At 35.8% G+C, this 24,829-nt stretch overlaps 1 protein-coding gene across 3 annotated transcripts in view; it reads left to right on the top strand.

The window, feature by feature from the left end:
* The window catches only part of LOC106880692 (myotubularin-related protein 8), a 223,581-nt gene that overhangs the window by 126,934 nt on the left and 71,818 nt on the right, over positions 1–24,829 (top strand). For all 3 annotated transcript variants that reach the window (XM_014930780.2, XM_014930764.2, XM_014930771.2), the window contains exon 2: positions 5,374–5,490. In XM_014930780.2, the coding sequence (XP_014786266.1) occupies positions 5,374–5,490 (117 nt within the window). The remainder of the gene's footprint in view (positions 1–5,373; positions 5,491–24,829) is intronic.

Raw genomic sequence — 24,829 nt, forward strand, 5'->3', positions numbered from 1 at the left:
TTTGAGTCTGTTAACTACAATTTCAAATAAAATTGGTTGTTTTAAAACTGTTTTTCTTCTGAGTCATTCAACCTTTATCTTACACTGTAATATTATGAACATGTACTGCGAGTGTTCAATCTTATTTAAATCTTTTATTTTATTTTCAATCTTTTATTTTAATTTATTAAAAGAAAGTGTTTATATTAGTCGTGTTTTTTTTTTTTTACATTTTATATATATTTTTGGATTTTTTTCCTTTTTGGGATGGTGGGGGAATGAAAGCTGTAAGAATTCTGACTGGATGAGTAAACAGCATGTTAGGTAGAGTAGTCAATCGAAAGTGTTGTCAGCTCTGTCTACCTGGCTTTAATCCTTTAGCAGTCAGGTTATCCTGTCAAGCATAATGTTTATTTATTCAAATTGGTTTAAATTAATCATGCATTATTATCTCACTGTTTCTAGATTTCAATGATGTGATTGTATATTTTCAGAATGATATTGTATGGTAGATGTGATAGGCCAAATTTGGGTCAGTTTGAACATAAAGCATGTTGAATATTTAGGTCAGATATGGCCAGTTTAAATGCTAGAGAATACTACGCTCAAGTTCACACACACACACACAACATGCACACACATATGATTAGGTTAATATCTGTTTTTTCCTATATTAGCATGGTCTGGATATTTATGTATGTGTGTGTGTGTTATCACATGGTAATTGTAAACAAGCATCACCAGCACACAAGTGGTGTCCTTCTTTTCCAGTCTTCCATGAAATCATGTCCGACAAGGGAAATATATTACCTTTCTTGAAGACCGATGATGGCTGGTATCCGGTATCCAGCCATAGGAAATCTACCTCAACGAATTTCGTCTAACCCATGCAAGCATGGCAAAGTGGACATTAAAATAATGATGATATAATCAATAAGTAGTTCATTAGGAAGTAGTGGCAGTGTTCAGACCCCTCCATAAACCTTGAGCAGCCAATGAGAGAAGGTCATATTCTAGTATAACTTCCTGTGGAAGGAAAGAGATATGTGGAATGTGTTGAAAGCTATATGCAGATGTAAAGAATCAGCTGCGCTTATCTGGAAGCTAAAAGCAAAAAGGCAGTATCTTTTGTCTTTTACTTGTTTTAGTCTTTAGACAGTGGCCATGGTGGAGCATTGCCTTGAAGAATTTTAGTTGAATGAATTGACCCCAATACTTATTATTTTTTCTGTAAAGCCTGGTACTTATTCTGTTGGGTTCTTTTGCTGAACCACTAAGGTATGGGGATGTAAACACACCAACACTGGTTGTCAAACAATAGTGTAAGGTGAAGACGTACACAAAAATACACACACGATAGGCTTCTTTCAGTTTCCATCTATCAGATCCACTCACAAAGCTTTGGCCAGCTCAAGACTACAGCAGAAGACACTTGCCCTAGGTGTCACGCAGTAGGACTGAACCCTGGACCATGTGGTTGGGAAGCAAACTTCATACCACACAGCCACATCTGTGTTTCAATTTAAAATCCAAACATTTACTATGCTGAGAGTAATAAGGGTGCATACGTACTAATTCGACAAAGTAAATATGTCAGGGCATTTCTGTTTGGAGCACCGGTTTACCAGTTTTCTTGCCAGTGTTTACATATCTTGTTGATTAACGTTACTGAAAGATGAGTTCATACATACACATATGTATGAACTCATGATGAGTTTCTATACAGCTTTAGTCTCCAAATTCCACTGTAACTATATCAACTCATGCTGAGATGTGTGTTTATGTGTGTGTGTGTGCATGCGCGCGCGCACACACACACACACACACACACACACATATATACATGAATGCGGAAGCCATGTTTTCACCTCTTCAACAAGATACCTGAAGAGGTGAATACATACCTGTTCCTGTATGCACCTCCATCATACTTTTACATTCGTCAATATTCCATTCAGTTTAGGGGTCTTGTTTTACTAGTGCTGGTGCCGAATGAAAAGCACCCAGATCACTCTGTAAAGTGGCTGGCATTAGGAAGGGCATCTTGGTGTATGAACCATGCCATAACAGACATTGGAGCTCAGCACAATCCTCTTGCTTGTTGTTTCCTGTCAAACCATCTAGCATATGCCAGCATGGAAAAAGGGGCTTTGAATGAAGATTTGGTGTGTATATGCACATATATATGTATATGCATATACATACATACATGGAAAACAGATGTTAAATGATGATGATGATGATATATATATATAGAAAAGACTTTTACATAATTTCCATAAATCAAATTTCATTCCCAAGATGTGATTGAAGCAAGGTTATGGAAAATACCCAACTATAGAATTAGAACTGGAAATTTTAAAAAATTGCTATAGAAAAAAAGAAAACTAGTAATCAATATGATTATTATTGCTTTATACAATGAATATGAGAGCAGCCTTTTGCTTAATTCCTGCAATTAAATATTGCAATGTGAGGTGAGGATTCATGCAAAATTATATTTTGATAAAGAAATGAATGTAACTTGCTAATGTACATAGCTTCTGCTACTAATGTCAGTGGTTTCTGTTAATTAATTAATTGCAAGAGATCAAATTATGTCATTTTAATATGAAATATCAGTTAAATGTTTAATTATATTTCAATGTATTCATCATATCAGCCATTTATTTATTTATTTGAAAAAAAATTTTTTTTTTTTATTGAAATTTTATTCAAAGTTTAGAAATGTTAATAGTATATTTTAATTAAAACGTATAGTTTTTTTTTTTTTTTAAGTGAGAATGATTGAAACAGTTTCTTGCAGAAGAAGCAAAGTGTTTGAGGAAATATTGGACTTTACAAGCTGGAAAATAATCAAATTCAATCTATTCTGAGTGCTTTATTACACCTCTGTGCAAGACAGATTGTTTGTATGTGATTTGTTGATGTGGAATAATTGCCAAATCTTTTGGGGAGGTTAGCCACAACAGACTGGCAGCCCAACAAGAGGGTGACTTATTGCTCATTTTTTTAATGCAACAGAATCAAGAACTTTAGGCAAGTCCTTCTTGTTGGTGAATAGAGTTGTTAGCAGGCATAGCTCTGTGGTAAGAACTTTTCTTTCCAACCTGTAGTTCCAGGTTTACTTCCACTGAGTGGCACCTTGGGCAAGTGTCTTTTACTATAGCCTCAGGTCATCCAAAGCCTTGTGAGTGGATTTGACAGACAGAAACTGAAAGAAGCCTGTCATACCTATCTGTCTATCTGTCTGTCTGTCTGTCTGTCTGTCTGTCTGTCTGTCTGTCTGTCTGTCTGTCAGTCTGTTTTACTTTATGAAGATGAATATTTTAAGTATTTCTTTCTTAAGTCACATCAGAGATGTGATTTTGATTTTGTGTTTTTAAAGTTTACACTCATGTAGTAATATATAATAATACATTCATGTAATAATATATAATAATACATTCATGTAGTAATATATAATAATACATAAGGTGGTGAGCTGGCAGAGTTGTTAGCATGTTGGGCAAAATGTTTAGCAGCATTTCATCTGTCTTTATGTTCTGAGTTCAAATTCCACTGAGGTTGACTTTACCTTTCATCCTTTCAGGGTTGATAAAATAAATACCAGTTGAATACTGGTGTTGATGTAATTGACTTAACCCTTCCTTGAAATTGCTGGCCTTGTGCCGAAATTTAAAATCAATATATTATAATAAATGTGTGTGTGTGTGTGTGTGTGTGAATTTATAATAAAAGCAATTTAACATTAACCTGAAGAATTACTCAATGCTTTTTGTAGAGTGCATGTTTATTGTACTTTTACAAGAAGGTAGGCTGACAGTGATTTTGAAGTTTCAGCCTGCTGGCCTTTGTCAAACTATATATAGTGTGTGTATATATACATACACACATATATATCCATATATACACACATATATAAAGAAAAATTCCCCCTCCAAAATTTCAGTTTTGAAATAATAAAAAAATTAGTTAAATAACCTTTATTATTAAACTAGTGTTTAAGGTGGCAAATTGGCAAAACCATTAGCCTGCCATATAAAATGCTTAGTGGCATTTCGTCTGTCATTATGTTCTGAGTTCAAATTCTACCATGGATGACTTTGCTCTTCATCCTTTCGGGGTTGATAAAATAAGTATCAGTCAAGCACTGGGGTTGATGTAATCGATTATCCTCTTCCTCCCGGATGTTAGGCCTTGTGCCTACAGTAGAAAGAATGATTAAACTGGTATTTGAAACATATTTTGTTCTATCTCGGAAAAGTCATTATATTAGTAATAAAAACATGCGCTGGTTCCATTTTGTTTGTTAATTGACAATTGGTTAACTATTTAACCAGTTAATTGGTTGATTGATTAATCATTTAGTTAACCAATCAGTTATGTTTGTCCAAATCTTTTTGTCACCATTTGCAAATCAAACAATCACATAACCTCTCTACTCCAATCAGTTTAACATGAAATATTTATGAAAGGTTTTAATTTAGATCCCTTTAAAACAGGGAGTTTGTATTGTAGAACCAAGGGCAATTTCAGGCAGGTTAGTATCAAAAGGGTTAAACCAAAATCAATGTGTCGAACATAAAGTGAGAAAAACAAAGCCAGAATGTATTTCAGTGCCTTGTAATTTTTTTTTTTTTTTTTTGCTTGTTTTTGTACTTCTAAAATAAATCTTTAATTCAGTTAATTAGTGGTGTTAATTAGTGATATTCCCATTCCTAAACATCGTACTTGACACCTTCACTTTCACCATCTCCTGCCAGCTTCTTTGTTGTTCTTCGTTTCGATTTCTTCTGTCGTTTCTTTAATTCTTACTGAAGCTGTGATGACGTGAAGGAAGTCGAGTTAAGTGGAGAATTCTAAACTATTATTGATTCTTTTCTATTGAACTCATATCCAGGTTCATTTCAATGTTATCAGGGTCACATCACGTCACACCCTACAAACAACTTTCTACCGAAAAACAACAATAACAATAATACTTTCTGCTATGAGCACAGAGTCTGAAATTTTGAGGGATGTTGTACTGGTTGATTGCATTGATCTCAGTGCTTGACTGGTACTTATTTTATTGACCCTGGAAGGATGAAATGACAAAGTTGACCTTGACAGAATTTGAACTCAGAAAGTAAAGAGCCGAAAGAAATACCACTAAACATTTTCTCCGATGTGCTAATGGTTCTGTCAACAACAACAACAATAATAAAGAAAGAAATAAAATCTTAAAGATCCTAATTAATTGTTATTTCCTTCACCAACTTCCACTCATTCCTCACCCATTCCTCATCTCACTTTGCAGTGAAATTTGAATCCCATGCCTTTATTCTATGAAGTTCAATCACCATTCTTGTTTTCTTATTCTTTCTCTTCTTTTTTTTAAATTTCTTCAAGGTTGAGAATGTGAAATGGTTGGATCGTGTCAACCCCCGCAAGTCATCGGAAGGTACTTTACATTTAACCGCCACCCACCTGATTTTTGTGGACAACGTTCGGAAAAAGGAAACATGGGTAAGTTATAAATAATCTTTCAGCTTCTGTAATCTGGTTTAACTGACTCAAATTTGAGCAAGTGTGAATTAAGAAACTTTGTGCTAATGTTTGCCATAATGGCTGTTAACTTTATTTTCCATGAGCATCTATATAATCACTTAGCAACCAGAAATAGCAACCAGATTTCCCTAAAATCATACCTAGCATGGTAACTGTAGGAAGAATACATTAGACAATGTAATCCTGGACATACTTTAGCTGAATAAAAGATAGGATTACGTCAGAAATGTTTCAGCCAAGGTTAAATGTTTCAGAGACAGACTGACTAGTTGGTGTTTTAGCATGACTTTAAGCAACTGAATCAACTATTTAGCTCTCATCAATCAGATGGCACTTGTAATTTCATGCCTCTCTCTCTCTCTCTCTCTCTCTCTCTCTCTCTATATATATATATATATATATATATATATATGAATAAAAATAAAAAAATATAAAAAAGTGTTTTGTATGATCATGTATAGAGGAATATATTATTTAAAAGAGTTCCAACTCTGTCTGTTTTTTATGTTTTATTTATATTCTTATCAAATTAATGTGGTATATAGAATATGGAATATATAATATAAATAGTAAAATGAAATGAAGTATTGAATGTCGTATTGAATATATGAAATATTGAGTATTAAATATAGAGTATTAAATATATAAGGACTAGTATACTTTCCTGCCTCATGGCATTCACCAAGGTGACAGATATCACAGACATGCCAGCAAGGTAGGCAGTCCCTACCTTGAATAAAATAGATTGATAGCAACATTTTTCTTTTATGGCAAAATATGCACCTAATTCAATAAAATTATGAAGGTTACTCTGATTACTATGCATAAAATACAAAATATTTTATTTTCTTGTAGATTAGGTAGGGATAATTTGCCCCTGCCTTTCATTTTCAGTATTTAAACCATGCATAGTAATGCCGTAGTACACGTTGTGTACACTCCTACATTTTCTTTACGGGCTATAAAGGCAGAAGTAAATCTGCCTTCAACTTAGTCACGCACCTATATTTCGCTTATTTTTTCTGTGTTTTACTACATAAAGGTCACCAACTGCCTACCCTGAGTAGTTACTGACGGCACGGGCCTGATACATACACACACAGACATATACAGGGTTGGTCAAAAGTCACCCAACAGTAAATCAAAATTCCATAAATACTATCTGTAATTCTGATTTGATTCGAATGGAAAAATGTGTCGCTCAAGAAGGACTTCAGTTTGAACAATTTTCATATTTAGATGCTTTTATTAAATTCATCCAGTTGTTAAGCATAAATAAATCTTGGAATTAAATGGTTTTGATTTACTGCTTTTGACATCCTGCATTGAAAGATCATTTCTCGAAAATTGGCAAAATAGAAAAATTATTCAATCGGAATCTCTAAAGCGAGTTTATTTTCTATTTGTAGTCATGAAATCCAATTTGTTTTCTTAAAATTCTCCATGGAAAGAAGAAATATTAGCCAATGTTAATTGAAGAGATTGTCTTCAAACAGCAGTGGCAAGTGCTATTAAACAAAATGTCAGGTGTGAGCAAGGTGCACATAATGTTGCCTAGTGCAATGTGTGTCTATTAACAGTATGCAAACTAATTTTTGCTGCAGCAGGAAGTTTCAACTGGACTTAAATATCACGGAATTGTCTATAGTTACATCATCATCATCACTTGCTAAACATCATCGTTACCTTTAACACAACCATAATCATCATCATGCATACCACCATCACCATTCTTCATCACTACCACTATCATCACCATCACAACCATTTTTATCACTATCATCATCAGCAGCATTACTACCATCATCATCGTCATCAACACTGCTACAATCATCAATATCGTCTTCTTTACCACAGTCATCATCATCACCATAATCGTATTACCACCAGCATCATCACCACCACCACCATTAACCAAACCATCACCACTACCACAATCACCACCACCTGCATCAGCAACCATCTTCCTACTCATCATCATCATCATCTCCATTAACCATCATCAGTAGCTACACCAGGATTTCCACCATCATTATCACGGCCACCACCATCACCATCATTAGTTTTGCTTCCCTGTTTCCATGCTGGCATGGCTTTGACAGGTGCATTATCTATCCTGACTCGGTGGTTGCTTTCAGGAGATGTAGTTACATCTTCTGGAAGCAAGGAAGAAGAGATTATGGTGGTGGTGGCAATGGTGGCGATTTTGTTGTTGTTTGTGCATGTGTATTTCGTGTCTGTCTGCTGTCATGTGTTCGCAAGCAGTCATCTAGTAAGCATACTACCTCATTAGCCATTAATGAGTCCTGGTCAACGTCTTTTTGAATATAAGCTACATAATTACATACAGTCCTCTGAGCCACTTCTGAAAATTATGTAAGGCATATGTATGTATGTATGTATGTATGTATGTGTGTATGTATGTGTGTGTGTGTGTGTGTGTGTGTGTGTGTGTGTGCTTTGCATGCCTTTGCTGTGAGCGTGTTTGTGAGTGTATGCGTGAACCATACTGTTGTCTTCAATAGACAGCAGACAAAAAAAAACACAGTTATAATATTTAGAAGTTTAGTAAGCAATAGGTACAGTATTGATCACTTCGGCACGCAGTCTAACTAATAAGTTACATTATTAAGTTGTTAGCTTGTTGTTGTTGTGGTAGTTGCTGTTTCTTTTATACAGATATTTGAAATATTGATTTTGCTTGCTTGTTGGCTTGTTTTATGAAGCACATGGCAATTTTAGTTGAGGAGAGAGTGCAAACCTAGTAATTACTGGTATTTATTGTTAACTAAAGGGACAGATGATGAAATCTAGGTTGGCAGTATCTTTAGTAGTAGTAATAATAACAACAACAACAACAACAACAACAATAATAATAATAATAATAATAATCTTTTTTACTAAAGGCAGAAGGCCTGAAATTTTGGGGGAGGATGATTAGTTGATTACATCGACCCCAGTATTTCACTTGTACTTAATTTATCAACCCCAGAAGGATGAAAAGCAAAGTTGACTTTGGCGGAATTTGAACTCAGAACATAGCGATTCCAGTACTCCACTGGTACTATTTTATCAACCCCGAAAAGATGAAAGGCAAAGTTGACCTCGGCAACATTTGAATTCAGAATGGAAAAATAGATGAAATTCCACTTACCATTTTGCCTGGCGTGCTAATGATTCTGTCAACTTACTACCTTAATAATAATAATAATAGTAATAATGATGATAATAATAATATGAATATCTTTCTTAATAAGCGTGACTTTGAAGTTGTGAAAATGCTTGTAGTTGTGGCTACGGTTTATTCAGAAGAGAATTAGCCATACTGAAGTGATCTAACCATACTGAAGTGATCTAACCATAATGGGCTAACTTCAATACCAAGGCACTGAAAGCTATCAACTCATTTTTCCTGGCAAACAAAATAAAGGTCTGTTTGCCCTATAAGCTATTCCAGGAACTAGCAGAACTAGGTTCACATACCTGCTATAGTGCTGGCCTAATCTTGAACCATGAAGTCAGTTAAGGCCTCAGAATGATGACTCCTTTTCCCATTCAGACTGGTATAATGAATCTGTTGATAAAAGATGTCCCACTGTGAATTACTATATGGTTGCTGTCTCCTAATTTTAACATATCTTTGGAAGTCATGGATATTCTGTACAGACTGTCATGGTGAAGTTGAGTGTTGGTGGTGTTTCTGCAGTTGGATACGAGATCTATATTAATTAGGTCTTGCCAATGAGACATTTGATAGTGACACAATGAGGGTAAAACTCCAGGGAAATGTCTTAGTCCTTTTCGTGTTAGATGATTCTAGAATGACAGAACATCAATAGAAACGACTGTTATTTTGTAGAATAGTTGGGAAACATAATAATTTCACATAACATGTACAGGGAGTGGAATGGCTGGATTAAGTGGCAGACAAAGGATTGAAGGAAGAAAAGGTGTAAGAAAGGAAGGAAGGAAGAGAGAAAAGAATAAGGTGAAATTATGTAAGAAGAAAAGATTCAAATGAGAAATGTTATATTAAAGACAGACATAAAATTGGCGTTAATAATAAATTCTGTAATGACATACCTTGGTGTTTGCTGTCAAGTCTGCTTCTATGATTAACTTTACAGCTATATTATTTAAACTGAATCTCATTTAATAAAGCTGCCTTTGAAATATGATCAAAGTTGTATCAAACTATCTTCTATGAAATAACAACAGCGCCAATAAACGGTGTGCTTTAAAAATAAGCACAGAGAGAGACAGAGGGGGGAGAGAGAGAGAGAGAGATTTTCATATAGTTACTAAATATATTTTTAATATATATTTAAGTGCAGGCATGTATGTGTGGTAAGAAGCTTGCTTTCTTGTCACATGGTTCCAGGTTCAGTCCCATTGTGTAGCACCTTGGGCAAGTGTCTTCTGTTATAGCCCTGGGCCAACCAAAACCTTGTGAGTGAATTTAGTAGACAGAAACTGGAAGAAGCTCATTGTGTGTGTATCTATCTGTCTTTGTGCATGTGTTTGCCCACCACAACTGCCTGACAACTGGTGTTGGTGTGTTTACATCCCCGTAACTTAGCAGTTTGACAAAAGAGACCGATAAGATAAGTACCAGGTTTAGCAAAAAAATTAAGTATTGGAGTCGATTCATTTGACTAAAATTTTTTAAGCTGGTGCCCCAGCATGGCCGCAGTCTAATAACTGAAACAAGTAAAAGATAAAAGATAGCTAGGAAATTAGTGTGGCTGTGGTACTATCAAAGGCGTTTCAGTAGCTTGAAATGCGATTCAAATCAGCTAGTTTTGTATTTCATCAGAGATCATATATCTCCGTCTTCCCAGATGTCGAAAGAAAGTAATGTAGAGCATGTTAAACATGTACAATAGATTATGACTGAGTGACTGTTATTACTCATTTGTATTATGGTGCAAGGTTGATGGCCCAACATTACAAACTACAGTATCAGTATAGTGTGGTTTCTGAACACATATATTCTCACTACTTTGTATTTCCAATACCCACCTCTATTACTGAAATAATTGCTTAATTTACTAACCACTCTTTTGCCTTTGCTACATACAAAATCTTGCTCTCTCTCTCAGCCTTCCTGTAATTCTGCTGCATCTGTAGTGCACCAATAGTTTACGCTGGGGACATAGTAGAGAGTTTCTACTGTTTTCTTTTTCGCATACTGAGGATTGCCATTTCCCAGATGGCGGTAGAGTCGTGTTCTTTCCTGTTGATTAACTCTTTCATGCTTGCTTGGTTCATTTCAAGATTCTTGATTCTCAACCTTGTTTCCACATTTGGAATTTCTTATGTAATTTTTTTTTTCTTCTTGTCAGATTCAATTATGAGAAATAGGTCATAGGTATACAAGAGTTCCCATAAACAATTAATTAGTCTTAAACTCCTATGATAAATGAAAGGAGGTGAGGGTGAAAACTGACTACTGATGGATACTGACACACATGCTAAATTCTTTGCTCAAGACACTCCATTCGTTTATACTTATTTTTTGAAACAATTGCTCTGCTATATAGCTTCATGCCCTGTCAAAGCCTTCTCCAGATCAACAAATGTTATAGAGGCTTTCTCTCAGTTAAGAACTTTTGTAGTTGTCTCATTGGTGGTTCCCTATCCTTGTACAAACCCAAACTGCATTATATAAATGCTAATTCTCTGCTGAATTAGCTGTGCTTTCTCTCTCTCTCTCTCTCTCACATACAAAGGCATACATATATACGCACATGTGTACATGTGCATGTGTGCACATATTTGAAGTTGAAGTCGATTTTTGTTGGCATTCAAAGTTTCATGTCAGATTAATATTTTAGAATGTCAAACTCTGAGTTACAGCAAAAGGAGTTTTAGCTTCAAATAAACATTTAAACATTGCTTGGGATTGAGTTCTCTCTTCCACACATTTACAAAATTCAAGCACAAAGAACATTGTCCATGTGCTCTGATAAGTTCTAAGCCCCCCCCCCCCAATACTTTCTAACTTAGAGACAAGGCTACAAATCTCCTGGGAGAAGAGATAGCTGATTCATTGATTTGTGACCTGTTTGGTACTTACTTTATCAAATCCAGATGAGTCAACTTTAGCAGGATTTTAAACTCACAATATAATGAATGAAAGAGAATAATGCTGCATAGAAGAAAATTTGAAAGAGTGAAAGAACAATAGGGAGAAAAGAAAAAATTAAAGGCATGAAAGAAAGGAAAGGTAATTAAGGAAAATAGTTCAGCCACCCACCAATCTCTATAGAAGCAGTAGCAGTAGTTGTGATAGGAGTGGTGGATTGTGGTTTTGGTAGTATTATTAGTAGTAGTTGTAGTTGTAATGGTGGTGGTGGTGGTAGTTGTCGTTTTCTTCTAACAAATGCACAAAGCTAGAAATTTGGGGCTAGGGAGCGAATCAATTAAATCAAGCAAGCCCAGTACTTGACTGGTTCTTAATTTCATCAATCCCAGGAAGCGTGAAAGGTTGAGTTGACCTTGGTGGGATTTGAAATGAGAAGAGTCGGATGAAGTACCACAAGATATTGTGTTTGATGCTCCAACGATTCTGCCAATCAATCCATTACCTGAAATAATAATAATAATAATAATAATAATAATGATAATAGAAATTAATTCTGTAATTTAATTGTGGAGTATATTTGAATAAATCATCGCCCAGTACTTGATTGGTATTTTGAGTTCAAATTCTACCTGAATCAACTTCATCTTTCATTCTTCCAGGGTCAATAAAATAAAGTATCAGTTAAGTACTTCATTCATTTGCTTTATTACAAATACCAGGGACTGATTAGGCTGGTTCCTTGGTTTCCATGGTGTATTAATGATGAACATCACATTACTTCCTTTGAATGGGATGCCGGTCCGTTGCAAGGTTATTTATTACAGCTCAGTGACTAGTGCAATGGAATGTGAAGTGTCTTGCTGAAGAACATAATACACCACCTAGTCCGAGATTTGAAACCATGATCTTGCAATCATAAGTGCAACATCCTACCACTAGGCCATGTGCCGAGTGGTAGGATATTGTACTGCAGTCAATGCTATCAACTGACTTTCTCCCCTCAAAATTACTGGTCATCATCATCGTTTAACGTCCGCTTTCCATGCTAGCATGGGTTGGACGATTTGACTGAGGACTGGTGAACCAGATGGCTACACCAGGTTCAAATCTGATTTGGCAGAGTTTCTACAGCTGGATGCCCTTCTTAACGCCAACCACTCCGAGAGTGTAGTGGGTGCTTTTATGTGCCACCGGCACGAAGGCCAGTCAGGTGGTACTGGCAATGGCCACGCCCACAATGGTGTATTTTTTGTGCCACCTGCACAGGAGCCAGTCCAGCGGCACTGGCACAATCTCGCTCGAATGTCTTTACACACGCCACCGGTACAAGTGCCAGGAAGGCGACACGGGGCACAGGTGGCATCACGATTTCGCTTTCGCTTGCCTCAACAGGTCTTTGCTTGTGCTTAAATTAAAAACTATTAGTTTATCAACTTCAGGATAATAAGACAATAGTCTGGAACACTTAATTGATGTTGTTTAATCCAGTTCAGCTCTAATCAAGTAGAACTATGATCAAAGACCTTCTGGGCATGCCTGTCTCCTCTTTTCGTCCAGACATAGTGTATCTTGGATTATATGATCCAATGTACCTTCCTCTTTTGTAAGATGGTTGGGTTTGATCTGAAGGTGATTTGACTGCTATTTTTAGCCCGTCAAGCAACTACACAGCAGTTCCCTAATTGGTCTGATGTGCACCGAGTGAACTTGCTAGCTGTATTAATCCAGAAATGACAAAGTAATCATTCTTTTCTGTAAGCCTGCTTTGCTTTAAATAATCTCAGAAAAATCATTGTTAATCTCTTAAAATACATTACCAAGTCTACTTAGAAGAAGTAAATCCTCTTGTTCAGTAAAAGGTTGTCATTTTTCTGCTATCAACCAATAACCTGGTAATGAATTTCTATGCAGTCATTTGACTTACTAGAAATAGCAGCCAAAGAAGGAAGGAAATATTGGATAGTGTAGTTAGAGAAACACACACAAAAAAATGGAAAAGGTGATGGTTGAAGCTGGAATGCTTTTGTTTATGTCTGTTTAATCAGATAACACCTTACGTGGATGAAGACCTTCTTTAGCCTGAGGTACTTTCACCTTTCCCTACTCACTGTCTTTGGCGCTTGACATTTTTATAGAGAACCCATTTCTCATTACCAGTAACTATTCAGTCCAAAAAAGGTTCATTCGTGAGATGTGACAGCAAAGAAGAGCACACATTCACTCTGTGCCTACAATTAGACTCGGAAAGTTTGTGAGGAACACAGTGATCCAATTTGTTGACTTTCCTGATGGTATGCAGGTGTCAGTGAATGGTTGAATGACCAAATCCAAACTTCTCTGCTAGTTCTTCAACAGTTACAATGGCATTTTGTTCCACCAGAGTTTGCAGGACATCCTAGTTGAGCTCTACAGATCTTACAGGACAAGGCTCGTCTTCTAGGATGTAGTTTCTGGTTTGGAATTTCTGGAAACACCGTTGACACTGGCTTACACTTATTGTCTGACCCCATATACTGCATTAATATCCCTTGCACTTTCTGTTGTGTTGTTGCTTTTATTGAACTCATAAAGCAAAATATGCCAGATATACTCCTTAGTTACTTCCATTATAGCTTTGGGAAAATAACTGTTAAAATTAAACTGCACTCTTCAAAACTTGCACTAAGAGTAAGTACAAAGTTAAAACTACTAACTGCTTTTATAACAAGTTGATACGTGGTTTAACCTGTCCCCCTCTGACTTTTAGTTCATGCAACTGAAAAAAGCCACATTATTTATGGGATGACCCAATATATACGACAGATTACTTTTCGTCTACTAAATCCACTCACAATGCTTTGGTTGGCCTGAGGCTATACTAGAAGACACTAGCCAAGTTGCCACGCAGTGGGACTGAACCCAGCACCATGTGGTCAAGAAGCAAACTTCTTACCACACAGCCATGCCTGCACCTTGTAATTTTGATCTATGGACCTCTGGATTATGGGTCCAATACATTTCCACTGCACCCTTTCTGTTTTTTTTTTTTGTCTTTTTCTTTACAATGAAATATAGGAGCCACCAAAGAGAGGGTTGATATTTTAACTCTCTGAGAATGGTAATTTTTAGCTGAAGAAGTGGAGTGTACCACTCCTGAACAGTTGACTTGCTACAAATTAATTCACTTAGAACTTCACTCTTGACTGCAAACATCCATTTTTAGAAGGTTTCTAATCCAATTTGATTTACTTGGATCTCACTTAGATTTATTAAATGTTGTTGTTGGACATTGTTGTTATTGGATATTGTTGTTGAATTTCTTGTTCTTGTAGTTTTTATGGCTGTTACTGCAGGCACTGTTTTTCTTTCTTCTTTTCTTTCTTTATCATTTACTTCTTTATAGTTCTTCTGTATATTATTTTCCCTCTTCCTTGTCTTCATCTGTTTCTTCCTTCATCTCTTTGCCTTTCATTATCTTCCTTTCTCCTTCTTTCAACATCTCTTTCTTTTTTTCTTCTTCTTCTTTCTTCTCTTTCTCTCATTTATTTCTTCCCTCTCCTTTCAGCTCATTACTCTTCTCTTCCTTCTCCTTCCCATCCCTCCTTCCCCATTCTCTTGGTTTGTGCAATCTTGGTGTGGGTGGAAAGAGTGACAAGAGGAGGAGGAGACGAAAGTGAGTCAAGGTTGCTTGGATGATGTTAGCACAAGACCAATCAGATCCAAGGAATAGTGGCTACTTTAGTAGTAGTAGTAGTAGTAGTAGTAGTAGTAGTAGTAGTAGTAGAAAAAAGTCAGAGAAAAGATACAAAATATTTATGGGCCAAGGGTTGAAGTTTTACTGTGGGTCAGAGAATGGAGTGTGTTTTTGAGCAACATCATGCCAATCTGTTAGTAAAATAGTCTTTCTTAGCATGTGTGTATATAAGTGTGCATGTGTTTATGTCTGTATGTATGTGTGTGTGTGTGCAACAGCACTGTCTCAAGATGTAGGAATAGTGCTCTGTTGTATCTCTCTCCTAAGCCCACCTAGCAGGTGAGACGTGGGTTAGGTATCCAGTCTGAAGTAGTTCATTGGTTAGGTTTGTGATGTTGTCATCTGAGGTAAGTGGTTTGACACAATCTGTTGCAATGTCATCTGAAGTAGTCTGGTGGCTCTTAACACACAATATATTGCTGCAATGTTACCTGAAGTACTCTAGCAGTTAGGTACCCAGTCCATTGCTTCTGTAGTTTCACCTCACACTGTTTAGTACTTAAGTTTGTCACACTGTCATATGAAGTAGCCTAGTGGTTTGGTCACTGTATGACTTGGCTGCTTTATAAAAATAAGAAAACAAATCCATTTCCTATTCAATGCTCTTTAGCCACTAACTTATAGAAATTGTCTTCCCTATGTCTCTATATTCACCACAGCAATAATCTCTGCTCCTCTGGACTTGTTGAATGTACTTCACCTCTAACTGCATCTATCCATCTCACTAACCTCTACCTTGTTAGAAAATTGTTAGCATATCAGACAAAATGCTTAGCAGCATTTCTTCCGACTCTGTAACATTTTGAGTTCAAATACTCCCAATGTCAGTTTTGTCTTTCATCCATTTGGATTTAACGAAATAAAGTACCAATCAAGTACTGGGGTCCATGTAATCAACTTGTCTTCTCCTTTCATCATTGTCATCATCATCATCATCATCATCATTCAACATCTGTTTTCTATGCTAGCATGGGCTGGATGGTTTTTCCAGAGCTGGTAAGGCCAGAGTCCACCCTGTCAAAATTGCTGGCCTTGACTCCTAAAATTGTCCAGTTTCCCATTCAGAGGGAATGTTGTGATCTTAGTCACTTATATGCCATAGAACCCAGATAACTGACCTTATGAATCTCATGACTTGAGAAAATTAAAAATAAAAATTAAATTGGAAACTCTGAACTATAAACTCATTTCATGCATCAATGATTAATCTTGAGTGATTTTTATTTATTTTTATGTCTTGTGACTCAATCTAGGAAAATGGCTGTTTACTGACACAAGCATTTCCAAATATGGAAACAATGCCTGATATTGCTGTAGTTATTTGCCTGCAACAACAAAATTTTAAAAAAATTATTTTCTTTTCTTAAATTTCAACTTGAAATCATAATTTCAGCACACTATTTGATTGCAAATCAATCAATATTAATTGCATATTTAAATCAGTTTCATCAATACAAATCTAAAATGGATTTCAAAGCATAATAAATTATTTTTATTTTTATTAAATGTAGTAAAAATGCAAATCTTTCAGTGCTTTCTGTAACAACTTGATGCAACAGAATAAAATACCAGCGACCAGGTTGAAGACATACACTTAATAGTGTAGTCATGTTTCATTAAATAAACAACTATGTTCAAGTTTTATCTGTTTTACTTTATATTTTTCATATTTTTTTTTTATTAACAGTTGATTTGGAGCAGTAGAGTTTGTAAATCCATATCCAATGTTTTTAGACCTTCACAGTTTTATTATCAAGAATTGGACTGAATATATTTGGCCTTTGTGTTGTTACTTTCATACTGACTGTCTTCGTTGTAGACTTAATTTTCAATAAAGCAAGCATCAACTCAATTCTTCATAATGAGATCATGAAGATCTAGAAACATTGAATATGGATTTAGGAATTCTACTGTTCCTAAGCAACTGTAAGAAAACAAACAACCAACCAAACTAGCAAGAAAATATAAAAAAGATAAAACTTGAACACAGTCATGTATTTAATGAAACATGCATAAAAGAAATGCATGTATATGAACAGAAAATTAATAATTTGTTATGAGCAGCCAAAGCAGTGTTAGTTCAAAATAGCATTTTGCATATCTTACTTAATGTGGTTATATTCTGTAGATAGTCATAAAACTGCTCTACATGATGTTTTCTTGTGACAAATACCAGTTGTGTGGATTTCTGCAATATATCCATGTTAAGTAAGATATACAAAATGCTATAAGATTAATGATAGTTCACTTTACAACTGCTTGGTTGTAGGTTCAATTTCAATGTGGGGCACCAAAAACAAGTGTCTTCTGTCACATCTGATTGACCAGTTGCCTTATGAATGGGATTTGGTAGATTTGAAAGCCAGTCATGTGTGTGTGTGTGTGTGTGTGTGTGGCTGTGTGATAAAAAGCTTGTTTCCCAACCACATGGTTTTGGGTTCAGTTCCACTGCATGGCACCTTGAGTAAGTGTCTTCTGCTATAGCCTTGGGCCAATCAAAGCCTTGTGAGTGGATTTGGTAGACAGAAACTGAAAGAAGCCCATTGTATATATGTATATATATATATATATATGTATATATTTGTGTGTTTGCATATCTGTGTTTGTCTTCCTGCCATCACTTGACAACTGATGCCGATGTGTTTATGTTCCTGTAACTTAGCAGTTCGGCTAAACCGACCGATAGAACAAGTGCTAGGCTCACAAAGAATAAGTCCTGGGGTTGATTTCTTTGACTAAAGCCCTTTAAGGCAGTGCTCCAGCATGGCCATAGTCAAATGACTGAAACAAGTAAAAGAATATCACAGAATAATGTGAAGCCCAGCAAAGGAACTAAAAATAAAAAGTGAAGGTAAACAGATAGAATGGTCTTTTCAAATACAAAGTATCCTGTGTGGTATTTAATCTTCCGCATCAAACAACTTTTTGTTACTCTTGGTGTTACCAGATATACTGTGAAGCAGTGACTGGCCAGTTGGCGACCTGTAACCATCAAAGTTATTGTTCACCAGCTGCAATATAAATAAATGCATACAACAGATAAATGAATGTTTTGTAAAGTGAGAGTGAAAAATAACATAATGATAAAGTAACTGGGAACCAAACCATATGTCATTTACTTTACTATTTAATCCTCGTTTACTAAGCATTTTGTGTGGCATGCTAATGATTCTACCAGCTCGACACCTTTATAATGAAAGTAATCGTGATGATGATGGTAATAATGATATTAATAATGGTTTCAAATTTTGGCATAGGGCTGGCGATTTTGATGGAAGGGGCTAAGTTGATTACATTGACCCTAATACTCAACTGGTACTTATTCTATCAACCCCTAAAGCATGAAAGGCAAAGTTGATCTAGGTGGAATTTGAACTCAGAACATAAAGACAGACAAAATATTGTTAAGCATTGTGTGTGACCTGCTAACAATTCTACCAACTCAACACTTTATAGTAAACATAATGATGATGGTAGTGGTGGTAGTAGTAGTAGTAGTAGTAGTAGTAGTAGTAGTAACAACTACATCTAAGAAAGCTTTATTGTAAAATAGGTAATATACTTAAGACAGTCAAGAATTTTCCATTCAGTCTCCTTGTCTGTTGGCAAGCCATTACATCTTGAATTTAGTTTTGAAGTATTGCTCTCTCTATTCAAATAGAATGCTATTCAACTGGAATTAAGGTTTTGGTTTTTAGAGTTTTAGTTTATTGACAGTTGCATTTTTTTTTTTCTGAAAATTTTCACAATTACAATTGACGAAAGTAAAAAGTTGGAAAGAAAAGAAAAGAAAAGAAAATGATAAAGCAATAAAAAAAATTCTGAAGAACATGAAAAACAAGCAATGAATTGTTTCAAGTGGGATTAATCATTTGTTTGTTCTTTGCTTTGTTTTGTGTGTATGTGTTTTATTTTAAAATTCTTGTGTAATTAATTATTTGTTTCAATTCTTTTATCTCTCTATAACCTCTTGTTATTGCATTCATTCTTTGTTTGTTTGTTTTTTTTTTCATGTTAAATGAATAGAAATATATGGTTATTATTACTATTATGGCAGTGAATGGTAATGTCTTTGAAGAATTATTCTGACAATAAATGTCTTCTCTGCCAGTTTTAAGTAATGGCTATTACTGTGTAATCTTCATTCATTCATTTCTTTATATCCACTCAATATACACGAATGGGATGCAAGTGGGCTGAGTGAAGGTATTCTTGGTGTAGTAACGATGGTTTGTATATTGTATATTTTAGAGTGGGAGCATTTCAACGTGCCTGTTTTTCCATGGGTCTGATATTCAACCAAGCCATATTTTGCCATTCCTGTCAGATATGAGATGGTGTCTTGGCACAGCCATCTCGGTACTAAATATTTGGCATTACTGATTGCCTGATTCTACCAGGCAATGAACTGGTAGAATCAGCATGCTGGGCGAAATGCTTAACCCTTTTGCGTTCAAATTAATATGTCAAAAGTCATCCTTATTCGTTTACATTTTTAAAAATTAATCTGGTATTATCTTGTAGCTTTAAGAGTTGAAAGATGTAATTGCTTATTTTTAGAATGACATTGCAGAGTAGGTGTGAAATACTGGTTCTGGCCAGTTTGAGCATAAAATGAGTAGAATATTTGGGCCGGATATAGCCGGTTTAAACACTAAAGGGTTAATGACATTTCGTATGTCATTATTTTGATTTCAAATTCTGCTTTTCATCATCCTTTTGAGGTCAATAAAATAAGTCACAGATGAGCCCTGGGGTTTATGTAACCAACTTAGCCCCTCTCCTGAAATTGCTGGCCTTGTGCCAAAATCTGAAACCAATATTTCTCTCATTCTCTCCCTCCTTCTTTTCCCTCTCTCTTTCATTCTCTCAGTCTCTCTCCTTCCCTCCATCCTCTCCTTCTTTCTCATTCTATCTATGTATTTCCGCATGCATGTGTGTATGTATGCTTCCAGCACCAAAGGATACTGTTGCCAAGACAAGCTGAATGTCTATCAGCTCCACATATATTCTAATATTTTCAGTAACTCTTCTGTTCTTTCAACTCACTTGTATCTATATGTGCTACTGGCTCTCACATAAGTTAACATTTAATATTTCTCACTCAATAGGTTTTATTCAACTTTTGTTTTTCCAAATGCCACAGACTTGGGTTGATTATCAGCTTCTTTGAAATGCTGTGTATATTAAAGAAAGTGTGTACTGGTATTTATCCCAGCCTTTTCTCCATTAACAGTTTGCACTCTTAGGATAGGAAACCAGCCTCTCATAGTTTTTTTCATACGGAAGGATGTGAGCCAAGTATTACAAGTTAATATAATGCTTGTTTGTCACATAGGCATGGCTGTGTGATTAAGAAGCTTGCTTCCTGACCATGTTGTCTTAAATCCAATCCTACTGTGTGACACTTGAGCAAGTGTCTTCTACAGTAGCTCCAAGCCGACCAAAGCCTTGTGAGCGGATTAGCTTAACAGAAATTGGAAGAGTGTGCTTGCATGTATGCATCCGTCTGGACATCATGAGATGGTTGCAAAAACAAGCATCAGTGTCATACAAGCAATGTTGTTTGTTTACAGTTTTCCATGATAAGCAATGTCTGACTAGAGGGAAATATCTTGCCTGGAAGTAGGTGAGGGTTTGGCAACAGGAGGGGCATCCAGCAGTAGAAAACCTGCCTCAACAAATTCCAGGTGATCCACAGTAGTTTGGAAAAGTGGACCTTAATGATGAAGATGATGATGATGTAGCTCTAGCTTATTTACAGTTTATTGATCTTTTGAAATCTGAAGTAGCTCAAGTAGAAAATTGAAGTCAGGAACAAAACATAAACTGTGGTCAATCAACATTTACCAGGAACGCAAAACAGTAACTTCCAGCTGTTTCCTTAGAGTGTTGTGAGTGCTATGTCTAAAAGATTTATTGTTGTCATGTTGCTGTTTAGCCCCAGGTTAACTGTGATTGAGCAGACTTATAATCAAAGACATTTCAGCTGTTAGTGTCTTGTTTTTTTAGACATATTTAAGCTTACATGATTTAATGAATCGATTCCTTGTGTAAGATGATAGGATGTGATTTAAAGGAGATTTGGTTGCTATTTCTTGCAGGTTGATCTACTGCCTAGAGTCTCTCACAATGACTTGGATGACTGTCATAAAGGGTAACATGATGTAAGAGGGTGATTACATGAATGAATGACTAATCATTGCTTAAAAAGTAAAATAAGTAACTGTAACCCCTGGAGTCCTAGGATTTATAAAGGCCAGCCGATTACTTGGTTTACATGGTGGCCAAGATCACAGCACTTCTTCGAAATGGGATGCCAGTCCATCACAGGGTTATTCATTTACTGCTGAGTGAACTGAAGCAATGTGAAATAAAATGTTTCACTCCAGAAATTGAAACCATGATCTTGCGATTGTTAGTGCAACACCCAAACCACTGTGACACATGCCTTCACTAATTATTGTTTATAGAATGTAATGTGGTTGGCGTTAGGAAGGGCATCCAGTCGTAAAAACCACACCAAAACAGACAGTGGAGTTTGGTGCAGTCCTCTGGCTTACCAGCTCCTGTCAAGCTGTTCAACCCATGCCAGTATGGAAAACAGACGTTAAATGATGATAATGATGCTGATGCTGACAATGGCAATACAACAATTATTTAATGTGAGAAACATTAAGAAGAAATAGAAATTACTGTTCAGAAGCTGTCAAAAGACAATGACTTTTGGGACTGCTTCTCTGATGGTCAAGGTTTAACATATTGAATCTTTGGCTTAACACTTTTGACACCACCCTGCCTGAGCCGACTCTTAATTCTATGATATGAATTCCCTGTTTAAAGCAATCTAAATTAAAACCTCCTGTCAAAATTTCATTTTAAATCATGTTCCAAACACCCATTTAATACTGATAAAGTGATTTCAATAAATTTTTCATTATTTTCAAAATTAATCGAAGCAACAGTATTGTACTTCAACAGAAATGTGGCAACAAAAGTGTTGATATTAAGGAAAATTTTTCTTTCTTTTTTTACTTCATAATGATAATAATTCTTTCTAATTTTGGCACAAGTCCAGCAATTTTGAGGGGAAGGGAAGTCAGTTACATCAACCCCAAAAGGATGAAATGTAAAGTTGACCTTGCAGCATTTGAACTTAGAATATGAAATGCCAGGTGAAATGTTGCCAAGCATTTTGTCCAACTTGTTAACAATTCTGCCAGGTTACTGCTTTGATAATTGTCATAATAACAATAATCAAATTAGTTAGTTAGAAAATCTCTAAAAAAAGATGAAAGCAGTAAATAATAATCCTTTCTACTATAGACATAAGGCCTGAAATTTTGGGGGAGGGATCTAGTCAATTACATCAATCCCAGTGCTGAACTAATTTTACTAATTTCACTGACCCTGAAAAGATGAAAAGCAAAGCTTAATTTTGGCAGAATTCGAACTCAAACTGTAAAGCCAGAAGAAATATTGCTAAGCATTTTGGCCAGCACGGTAATGATCCTGTCAGTTCACTGCCTTGATGATAATGATGATGATGGTGGTGGTGGTGGCAGCAGCAGTGGTGGTGGTGGTATTATTATTCTAATTCTGGCACAAGGTTTGATTTGTTATACTTGGGGATGGTCATATTTCATCAATTAAACACGTGCACCATAGAGTCACTGATGCAGTCACAAGATGGTTGACGAAAGAGCTTTGACTAAGAAACTAAAGTAATAATAACAAGAACACTCAGAGAGCACAAACCTCCACCAAGGCAACACCAACGTCCTCTCAGCAATTAACCAGAGATTTTTCTTAAAGTGAGAATATCTGAAATAAACTTGACTGCTTTCACAAATGAGAATACTAAAAATGAACCTGACTGCTCTCAAAAATGAAGTAAAAAAAAATCAAAAAAAAAAAAAAAATCCAGAATCCTTGTCTGGTACTGGATCAATTCCAAAAGCTAATCAGTTCGTGCCAATCATAAGGCCAAACATCCCTGAAAGTTTCATCCGAATCCATCCAGCAGTTCATGAGATATCTTGTTCATGGACAAACAAACAATACCTCCATCTTCGCTAAGGCAGAGGTAATAAAGTTGTGGTGAAGACCAAATATAAAATATATAGTGCATGTGTTTAGTTGGCAAAATATGACCACCCTCACGTATAATAATATCTATTTCAACACATGATTTCACATCAGGAATCTTGCATAATAAATACATAAATGTGTATAATTTCATGGTTTTTAATAAACCATCGAACTATGTTAGAATTTTCAAAATATATAGAATTTCCATGAGTGTTGTTTGTACGTGTGTGTGTGTGTGTGTGTGTGTGTGTGTTGTGTGTGGCAGCACTGTTTATGTTTTTGTTGTTGTTTTAAGTCTTATCTTCTGTTACACATTGAATGAGAACAGTTTTCTATTACAGAAGTCTTTTAAATTTCTCTTATGACCATAAGATTTGAATAATAAGATGGAATCTTGTTTCAAGCAGACTGTGTAGTTATTTATTGATGCTTTATCTACTGATACCAACAAAACTGGCTTATGCATAATTAATCAAGATCTAATTAAGACATGAGGATTTTTCTAGAAAATACAGACAAAAATCTACAAAATGTCTGAGATTTTTTCTCTGATAGTAAATTTTATGGCCAATACTGCTACAAATTTCATCAAGTTGTTAGATGTACCATTGTAAAAAAAGCTTGTTTGATTTCTATACTAGCTTGAAAAAGCAGCTAAATTCCCCTCTGAACAGAGCCAAAGTACAAAAAAAAGAAGGGGACTCTTTAAATAATGTAGTCTTAAGAATAAAATGCCCTTGTCATTTCTTCAGTGAAGCAACCCAATGTCAGAAGATTCTTTCTCACCACTTCATCCCACGTCTTCTTGGTCTACCCCTTCCACAGGTTCCCTCCACATTTAGAGCTTGGCATTTCTTTACGCACTTTACACAGACATGCAACATATATTTCCATCCATTCATTCATTTTTGCCACCCACTATTTCTGGGAGGGTCATTGGAGTAGTTTCCACTGGTATTTCCTCTGTAGAGCCCTATCAGAAGCAACCTTTTTCCAGATGGATTCCCAAGCTGACCAACCGAGACTAAGGATGTTATCCAAATGTCTTGCTTTTGGTCTACTGCTAGGTCTCCTCTGGGTTGACTTGGCTTGAAGAATCTTTCTAGTGATCGTTTCCTGTGACATTCTAACTATATGTCCTTAGTAACAGAACTGTGACCTTTCAATGCAGCTTAGTTTGGAGAGACTCCGTGATCTTCAAGCTATGCATTCTGTCTGCAAATCAATCCCAGGACTTATTCTTTGTAAGCCTAGTACTTATTCTATCGTTGTCTTTTGCCGAACAGCTAAGTTACGGGGATGTAAACACACCAACTTTGGTTGTCAGGCGATGGTGGGGGGACAAACACAGGCACACAAACATATATATATATCTATATCTATAT

This window comes from Octopus bimaculoides, chromosome 13, assembly GCF_001194135.2.
Source record: "Octopus bimaculoides isolate UCB-OBI-ISO-001 chromosome 13, ASM119413v2, whole genome shotgun sequence".
In the NCBI taxonomy this organism is placed as follows: domain Eukaryota; kingdom Metazoa; phylum Mollusca; class Cephalopoda; order Octopoda; family Octopodidae; genus Octopus; species Octopus bimaculoides.